The following is a 9,605-nucleotide window of genomic DNA, read 5'->3' on the forward strand; positions in this document are numbered from 1 at the left end:
ATGAGAACCCCGGGGCCCCGCCCCGGTGTTGGCGGCGCTGTGAACGTGGACGGAGTGCCCCACTTTCCGGAGCCGCTGGCCCCCGAAGAGGTGCCTGCGGCGATCGCCGCAGCAGAAAGCCTCCCGCAGCCCTGGTGGGCTTTCTGGCGAAGACCCACGCGCATTCCCTACAGGCCGCAGGTGGTGGAGGTCTGGCAGCACGTGGCTTACGAGTACCACGTGTTGGGTCGCCGGCGCCCGCGGCCTGAGGGCTGAGGCTTCGCGCTGCGCTTTCCGCGGATTCCAAGTGGGAAAGCGAACTTTTTCTCCGCTTATTTTCCTAAATTCACAAAAATTCAACAACAAGGAGCTCCTCGCTGCAGATTTCCCCGCAAAACCTGCACGCCGCGGCTCCGCACGCCTGCATGCGCGACCATGCATGCTCCTGAAGCAACGCCTGCAGGGGGGCCCCAAGGGGGGCCCCCTGGTGCAACTTCAGGCGGCCCGGGGGGCCCCTCTGGCGGTGGACGCGCCTTTCCCCGCAACTTCGCTGGCAGCATCTTTCCTCACTTGGCAAACATCTCCAGGGTGGGAATCGCGTCTTTAATTGCCTTATCTGAAGTGAATATGTGATATTGTGCTGCTAAATTTCTCAAGATTTAAATAAAGTTCGAATTCAATTCATGTTTGTGCAAGTCGGCGGCAAATAGACAGCACACTTTTGGCTCTTTTACTCTCAGCAGCTTGATTCTAATCTGACAAGTTTCTTTGGAACACGAACTTGGCTTTGTTCTCTTTCTCTTTGTAGCACCTCTGCAAATTTCGTGTTGTCTTGCGCCCTCTAGCTTCCATTTTAATTGCTTGTGTTCCCGCTGCTGCTGTTCCTGCTGCTGCTGCTTTTCTTGCTGCTGCCGCTGCTGCTGCTGCAGCCTCCGGCAAAGTCTTATTCGTTCCGGAACGCGGATGTTCGGTTTTTTGGCGGAGTGAACGAGCAGGAGGAGAAGGAAGACAACTCGGAGAGCGACGAGGAGCAAAATGAAGTTCAAAATAAATGTTTGAGTCCGCTCAAGGAGTTTTGCTGCGCCGTTTTCCCCAACACCTACCCTTTCTTCTGGCTGCTGCTGCCCTTCGTCGTGTGTGGCGTTCTGGCTGCTGCCTCCTATGGCGACCAGTCAGACACCAGCCAAGAGGGGCTTCTTGTGTTCTCCACAGAAAACCATTTCCACCACAGCAGCAACACCCCGGAATCCCAAACAGTATTTGTCAGTGACAGCCGACTGCGCACAAATATTAGCTGCTGATTGCATGTATTTGATCCTTTTTTTCCTGATCTCATTAGCCAGCAAAGCGACACGACACTGCGTGGGCACTGCGGCGCCCGCCTCCGGCTCTAGTGAAGGAAATTTCGTCCCTTCGAAACTTACGTGCAGGGCTCAGGGTTCAGGGTTTAGGGCTTAGGGGTTAAGGGTTAGGGTTTGAGTCTTGCGTTTGTGGCTTCGAGGCTCAGGTGAAGCAAATGAGCACACGGGAACTGACCTTGCAAGGCGTCTGGGTTCTTGCTTGCATTTCCCTGGCGAACGCGGCTGCATGGCTCGGCTGCATGGTGTTCAGGTGAGAAGCACCAATCCCCGACTTGAAATGAGGGTTTTTTCTTTTTTGTTTTTCTTCCAACTGGCAGATTTACGGTGTCAGTGAGGGCTGCGTTCATATTTTTCGATTTCATGACTGGCGGCCCCGAGGCTGGAGCCAGATCCCCCAGTTTAGGGTTTAGGCTTTCCATTATCTGGGGCTGAGACAAGAGCCGTTGGCGGGCAAAGAATTCGAATAAGGGTTTATGGGAGATTCCCCAGGCAAATGCTAGTGTGTTCAGGGCCGTGGGCTTGACGCTGATTGTCAACATTGGATTGTGTCAAAACCAAAGCATTTCTTCTTTGCTCGCGACCGTGGACCCGGAGTTGGTTTACTTTCTCTGGAGTGTCGGAATGCACATGTTCTGGCAGAGGACAGTCAGGCAAGGTGACCTTTCTCATGCCTTCGCTTCAGAACTGAGGCCTCAGCTTAGTCCCACCAGCTTGGGCTCTAGAGTTCTTTACTGTGTTCTAGGTTGCCTGCAAAACATTGGCAAAGCTACTAGCCACAGGCTTCTGCTGCGAAGCCAAGACCCAAACTAGCCCCCTCAACCCTTCCGCGGGCTCAGTCTGCAGCCAGCCTGCAGCAGCACTCAGTCTCACTAGCTGGCCTCATCATTTTCCCAAAAGGCTGAATTTGAAAAGCTTTTGCTGCTGTTTCCCCGCGGGCCAGCGCCTCTTCGTCTGCAGCAAGGCTGCCGCTGGGTCGGGGGTGTTTGCCTGTTCAGGAAGGCTGTTTGGGGTGAAGGCCGTGGAAGACGGGAAGAGGGAGGCGGTGCTGCAGCTGTATGAAACCCCCTTGTTTGGTCCTTCTGTGTTCGTTTCGGCATCCATGGCGAAGTGCCACTATGTCCTTAGTCTTGTCGTCATCGTCCTCACTGCCAGGAGGCTGCTGCGAAGCATCATGGTTTTCTACTTCGAGCTCGGCTTCATGGCCAGCATGAGCGGACAGCTCGTCAAGTACCTCACCAAATACGCGGCGCTTAGAAAGCTCAACACCAAATGGTCGGCTACTGTTGCTGCTGCTACTGCTGCTACTGCTGCTGCAACTGCTGCTGCAACTGCTGCTGCTACTGCCACCGCCCCTGCTGCAGCCGCTGCACCTGCTGCGGCTGTGGCTTCAAGCCGCAATTGCCGGCTCCGCCGCGGCCTGGACGTCGAAGGAGGTGACAAACATTTTAATTTCGCGTAACTTTGCTACATGGTTTGGTCTGACCTTGTTTGATGAGTGTCAGTCTTATCGAGTGTCCCAGCTTCTCTTTTTGTGAATGCTGCTGCAGTTTAAATGCTTAACAGCTAGCTAAACAGTAAACCACAGCCTGAGTGTGTGCATGCGGCTGCATGTCCAGGGCTGCGTACCAACTGTGCAAGGAGACAGCCTCCCGAGATAGTGAGGCTGGCAGCCAGGAAGAAGACGAGGCCCCCGAGGCGGAGAGGGGCCCCCGTTTAGACGTGGAGGCCCTGAGAAGGGGCAGGAGCGTGGCTTCTGTTGCCTCTCGCTTTTCACGGCATCCTTCTCTTAGAGTGCCCACGCGGGCCCTTCCCTCTCTTGTCAGAGATGAACAGTGAGTGCGGGGCGTTTCTTTTCTTTTGTCTCTTGTGGCGTTCTTCTGTGCCCAGGTTTGCCGGGATGCCCCTCAGTAGGCGCGTGGTGCTGCTGCTCGCACTAGCAATATTTTATTTGCGCTGATTTTTTTGTTCTCGTTTGGTTGATTCGCTCTATTTTGCCTTTCCATCCGTCTTGTGCAGATTTCGCTGCTTTCGTTTCTGTCTTGCTTTCTCTGACTTTATCTCTTTTCAGCCTTCATCAGCAGCAAGCTGCGCATTACGCGTCACAATAGTCCTTTTTGTCCTTTTTGACCTCCTCTTTTGTTTCCGTTTTGGGGCGTGGTGAACGCATGCAGTTGCCTGCAGTCTCAATCTGCTGTTTCAGGGAATTGCCGCCGCCTCCTTCCTCCGCCCAAAGCCGTGAAGTACAAAGACAGAAGGCCAAGCAAGTTGGGGGCAGCTTTGTGAACAAGAGCATTCGCATTAATTATTTTCGCTTCCGGCCTCAAGAGAATAAAAACATACAAGTCAGAGAGCTCAGAGGACAGGGTTCGTCTCTCAGTTTATATCTCTTCCACTTGTTTTCCTTCGCTTCATTTCGCTCCATATCTCCTCGCTTTGGGTCTTTTCATTGTTACCACCCAAAGACCCCTACTCTCCGCTTAGTTGTTTTGCATGCCTCTCCATGACTGTGTAATTGCCCTTTCTTTTGTGTTTTTTCTCTGTCTTTGCCCCTCTGTCTGATTGGATTCATTGCGCATTTTGCATAGCCTTGGCCGTAGAGTGTGTTGGCGCGTACAGGCATTCCCAGTCAGCTGACCCGCTCTTCAATTGAGCGCTGCAAGCACAGCCGCGTGCACCACTGGCTGCTGCTGCAGTACGTGGCAGTTTTCCCCCCGGCTGTGTTCCTAAAGGGGGAACGCATAGAAATTGACTCCAAGGCCAAGGCTCGGTCTGTATCTGACCGTCTCTTTATGGCGCTGGCACAGGACGCAGCAGAGCTGGCAGCAGAAGGACACTTCAGAGAATCTCCTGATCTGAGGCAAAGAGCGGACCCTGCTGCGGACGGGCTGCAGCAAGGAAGACCACCGCAGCAGCAAACCGAACACGAAAGAACTGTCAACTGGCTGGGCAGTCCAGCGCTGCGCAAGGTCGTCACAGTTGACCCCAGCGACGACTCAAGCGTGACTGCGACAGCACCGCCAGCAGCAACAGCAGCAGCAGTAAAGGCGAGAGGTGCATCAGGAACAACGGTAGCAGCATCAGCAGCAGCAAGGCTGTACCCCACAGACGCGTCTACGCTGCCTGCTAACAACAGCACCGCCGCCACAGACCCAATGGCTGCTGAAGAAGGGGCTTGCGGGGCCTCTTCTGGATTGGCCACTGAACTTTTGCCTGTATCTCTGGCTAATGATGCTGCTTCTGGTGCTCTGGATGGGGAAGCTCTGCAACAACGAAGTGAGTTATCTTCTTCAGACTGCAATTCAGTTGCGTCGTCAGTCAAATCCAACAGGGACCGACACATAAAGGTTAGGAGTAGGCGCATCTCAGAGATCCTGGGCACAGCAGCAGCAGCAGGAGTTAGTTCCGGCCGCAGCGCAGAAATGGGAAAGAAAGGCTCAGCAAATTGGCTTCCTCCTAAGGCGCAAGAACGAAGGGCTGCTGACAAAGATGCCCCTGCCTCTATCTCGGCGGGCAATAAGAAAAAAGAAGCAGAAGAGCAGAAGAAAGAAGCAGCAGAACAAGACACAGACAAGCCGAAGGGTTTCAAAACGTTAGGCGGTCAGCCAGACAAGTTCAACTTTGTAGCCTAGAGGCACAGTTTGCGAGATTGACGGCTAATACTCAATTCTTTCTGCAATTGTGGCTTGTATTCGCAAAGAATATACTGCGCAGACGCGGCGTGTACAAATTCTGGGAAAATAGACACATTAAGTGCTGCAGGCAAATATGCATGTCTAAGTCTATTTTTTGCATGCACCCTTACTGGGTTCTTATGCTCAGAGGCATTCGAGGCATCTGTGGGCAATATGGAAGGGGCTCACGGCCGCTCTGCACGAAGTGCTGCGACGCAACACATCTCGACTCTGACTCCGTTCAACATTGCCATTCGGGCCCCCTCACTGGACGCAGAACATGGCGAGCCTCCGGTGAGCATTGGAGTTTGTGTTTAGTTGCCGTTGAAGGTGCCGCTGAAGACAGATGGAGGGGTCAAACTAAGGTCGTACAGGCTTTAACTCAAAGCTTTTCCCTTTGCTGCTGATCTTGTTGACTTTCTTGTGAACTGTCTTGCAGCCGCTGCTGCTGTGTAGACCTTTTTGTTGGAGGCCAAGAGACGAGGTGGCAGATCGACGATCACCACCACAATGGAATATTGTGTGCTTTTGTATGCTTTGCTGATTGCAATTTATTTAGGCTCCCAGGTTTGCATCCGATCAGCAACAAGGCCAATGGCGCCCTTCTGCATCTTCTCGCGCAAGTTTTCGAGGAAAAGCGTTGAGTCAGAGTCTGGAAGATCTTAGTTCTACCCCTGCAGCTGCCTTCACTGCAAGCTGCTCTACAGATCGACAGGACAGGTCCGACGGAGATACTGAAGTAATGGGGCCGCCCCGTCTTACCTGCAGCGGAGACACTGGGAAGCGGCAGTCCTCTTGCTCCACGCATAATTTGCCTTATGGGGACTGGAAACAGACAAAGACAGAAATGAACAGTTCTTTTTACCCCACAGCCCCTCCGCTATGCCAAAAGCGGAGTCTATACAGCGGGCCACCGTCCGGGTCTATCTCAGAAGAGGACCAAGATATAGAGACAGGACTTCAAGAACGCATGCAGCGGGATCCAGCGCTGCTAGGGGCAGCAAATTTGAGCTCACGTTTGTATTCTGAAGACATCGACAACATATTGTACCCTAAGAGCTCCTCCATCGCCTCAGACTTCCACGTAAGACGAGGCTCGTTGGCCAGCGGAGATGGGGGCGGCACACGCCGTCTTCTTGACCCCAGGCATGTAACTGATGATGACTACTTTGCCAGCCAGAAGGTTCTGTACGGGTATTCGGGAGTCTCGCCGGAGTACTTCACAAGAGATTTCGTCGAAATGTTCCTAAAAGGTGACGAAGTCGATGAATTCATGAAACTCGTCGACTTGGCGGGTAAATTCCACATTTAAACCATATCACAGGCCAGCCATATTCCTTCCAGATCGAACGCACAGCTTGAGCACTACTCCTGCACAGCCTTACGTACTTAACGCTGAGGTAATCGATTTGTGTGACACGATTTACCACAGAACATGCGAATAAGCACAAACGCGCAGAGAACCAAAGCAGCGTATCAGGCTTTAAGAACTGCTAGCAAAGCACACATATTAGCTTTTGAACCTAGAGCCACGTGGGATTAACCGAACTGTTGCAGGCCACGGCAAGATCAATCAGCCAATGTTCAAGAGGGCCGTTGTCTCCATTTACAAAATGCGAAAGGCACTTCTTAAATCCCTAACAGTGAGCTCCTTTCAAGCGTGAACCTTTCCCGTCCCGCCCCCGGTTATTTGGATTTAACTGAGCGCAGCGGCCCTCCCTTGCTAAATTGATTCTACAGGCCCGCATTGTTGTTCCTGTGAAGATTTTGCAGCAATGGGAGGCTAAGTATGAGGTCCATTTGCACTGCTCTGTCTACGGCCTTTGCAGAGTCAGGCCAGCATTTGCAAAACTGTTCGGCGAATGATATCTGTGGTGTTGTGGGTGGCGACGCTGGTGGCGATGCTGCTTGTGTTTGGAGTAAATCTCAATACGGTCCTGGTCTCTGGCGCAGCATCTATATCTGCGCTAGTGGTCGCGCTAAGTAAGTGCCTAAACTCGGACAGGAATTCTCAGCTTTCACGTTGTGAAGTGCCTTCTTCAGGAAATGCGCGGTGAAATGACTAGACAGAAGCTTTGACGTTAAAGTGGAAGTGCGTGGCGACTTATGCTTTGTCATGGGACTCTAGGGCTCTAAATATGGGCCTCGAAATTTAGTTTCTGGTTTTCAAGTTAAAAGGACAACTGCGTTTCGAAATGGATTCATGCGAAAACCTGCGTAGTTCATTTCTGGCATCAGGAACCTGCCAGATCCCCAATTCCCATGGTGGCGACTTCCGGTGACTCTCTATTTTGTCTTAAAATATGTCGCTTCACATCTCGTTTGTGTCCAACATTCTTGTGTCCTTTTATTGACAAAAGTGGTCATTTTTCGGCAAGCTTTAGATGTTCGTCTGCGCGTGTTTGTTTTTTTAGGCTACATTTACCAAAACTTCATCACTGCTGTCATATTCGTGGCATTTACTAATCCTTACAACGTGGGCGACAGAGTGCGCATTGACAATGGCGAGGCGATGTACGTGCGCAACATCCATACGTACACGACGGAATTCGTAACAATTCATTCCAAGCCGGTGAGCATCTACCCGCAGTCTTTGCCCTGTGCACGTTGCTTTCATTGCGCTGCAAACAGTGCATTGCTAATGGGCTTTGCATAAGATTGGATTTTGTGGCTGAGAAAGCTGTGCTTTCGTACACTGCTCCTTATTTATGAATCCACTGAATATGAAAGAAAGGGGCACCGGGAACTGTTCTACGCTTTTGTTCAGATTGTGTACAGCAACAGCGTTTTGTTTGGGCGTCAGTTGACTAACGAATCCCGCGCCACAAACGCCACATTCTCCATGCCAATGCGACTGGACATTCGCACACAGCTGCAGGCACTCCGTTTCTTAGAGGCGGGAATGCGCAGGGCCATTGCTGCGAGGCCTATGGATTTTGTGAAGGACTCATTTAGCATCTACATCACTGATGTGCAGCCAGGACGGTGGATGGATGTACGCAGCTGACCATTTCGTTGGCGGCTTGAATAAGTAGCCGTGAAATAAGATACTTGAAGGCATTGCCATTTTGATTTCGGGATTTGAAAGCGATGAATTGAGTAATAATTGTCCCAGCTTATGCGTCTGCCAATTTCTCAATGTTTTGGGTTGCCTGGTCGTCTATTATTTTCTCCCATGTGTTTCGTGCCTCTCGTGAGTAATCCAATTTGTACTTAGCATGCACCTAAAACACATATCAGAAATACGTAGAACGCTTGAAGTGGCTTGAAGTGCACCCTGCTTGCATCCAGAACAAATTTCAAGATGCTACAGAGATGAGATAGCATGAAAGAAGCGTGAACGTGAATATGAAAGGTATGAGGTAGCAAGTCGTCGACCATGCTTGGATAACGAGTAATTGAGGGTCTTATTGCTGATTTGTCCGGTTCCTCCTTCGCTTATTTGTTTCTGTATTTTTCAGATAACAGTGTGGCTGAGCGCGGTTGAAGGCTGGGGCAACACATCCAAGGTCTTGCGGCTGCGGACGGACATGTTCCTCGTACTGCAGCGTCTGTGCACCCGCTTTGGTATTTCATACCAGGAGCCACTGCTACCAGTGCATCTTAATGCAACACAGTTCTCGGCGTCGACCCCGCCACAGGCAGCAGGGACTGCAGCCCCTCGTGAGGAACGAGCGATGCTGTGCCAGTTCACTCAGAACTAGCAGTGCACACCCCAAAGTTACTCCTTACTATATTAAGTAATGAGGACAATAGCTGGTGACGGCAGTGGTCCAAACTGCATCTGCTGTAGTGCACCACGCATGAGTCGCAGCCTAGCTGCAACAGGGGAAGCATTGTCTGCGTGTGTGCTACTCGCATGTATACAGAGTTTCGAGCAACACCGTCTCATGGCGCTGCTGCTGTTGATCCTAGTTGTTCGCGTTATTTGGGGAAACAGCGAGACGAGTGTCGGTACAAGGACAGCCCGCCGACCCATATGGGCGTGCTTTTGGAAGACGCCCTCTGCGACTCTTCGCTGTTAGCATCACTCGACTCCCCAAGTGCTCCACCTGTTGCACCGAGGGAGCCGCCCCGAAGAGCTCCAAGGAGGAATTCTCCAGCGTGGCAGGAGCAGAAGCAGCCTCACATTGCAACCGGGCTTATCGAAGCACGTGCGCCAGTCTACTGCGGCGAACCGGATGGGTGGAATTTTGAGGGTCCCAGAGCAGCGTTGAAGTACCGGAGGTGCCACAGACAATCCAGATAATACAAAAGCTTATCTGCTCTCTGCAACTACAGTCCAGGGAATGGCGCAACTTGTGCCAGTAGGCAGGAACTCTCTGCAACAGCCAATTGCTTCGCTCAAGCGGCGCCAGGAGCTCGACCAGAGCATACAGTAAACAACTTTCGCTGCAGTTCTACCTTTACTCCTGCTGTGGGCTATGAGGAGGCTGAAATCAGTCAGACCCACACATAATATGGCAATATACCCATTTATACCAAGCGGAGGGGAAGATAAAGTGAGATGCCGAGAAGGCGGCACCTGTTATTGGGCAGACTGTAAAAACTGTTTAAAAGGGAGTATTAAATTCTGTGTGGATAATTCAAGTTT

General features: G+C 51.8%; 1 protein-coding gene across 1 annotated transcript; it reads left to right on the top strand.

Annotated features, from left to right (window-relative positions):
• ENH_00075920 (hypothetical protein, conserved) lies at positions 1–9,393 on the top strand (the record flags this gene model as incomplete). The annotated part of the gene is made up of 17 exons (XM_013582938.1): positions 1–189; positions 909–1,038; positions 1,487–1,590; positions 1,830–1,995; positions 2,336–2,795; positions 2,957–3,172; positions 3,541–3,704; positions 3,957–4,937; positions 5,160–5,305; positions 5,571–6,306; positions 6,569–6,654; positions 6,841–6,994; positions 7,426–7,583; positions 7,779–8,006; positions 8,473–8,674; positions 8,881–9,165; positions 9,293–9,393. The coding sequence occupies 17 exons, from the start codon at positions 1–3 to the stop codon at positions 9,391–9,393; spliced, it is 4,506 nt and encodes a 1,501-aa protein (XP_013438392.1).
• Positions 9,394–9,605: the final 212 nt, after the last annotated feature.

This window comes from Eimeria necatrix, genomic scaffold (genome assembly GCF_000499385.1).
Source record: "Eimeria necatrix Houghton genomic scaffold, Enh_scaff786, whole genome shotgun sequence".
Lineage (NCBI taxonomy): Eukaryota > Apicomplexa > Conoidasida > Eucoccidiorida > Eimeriidae > Eimeria > Eimeria necatrix.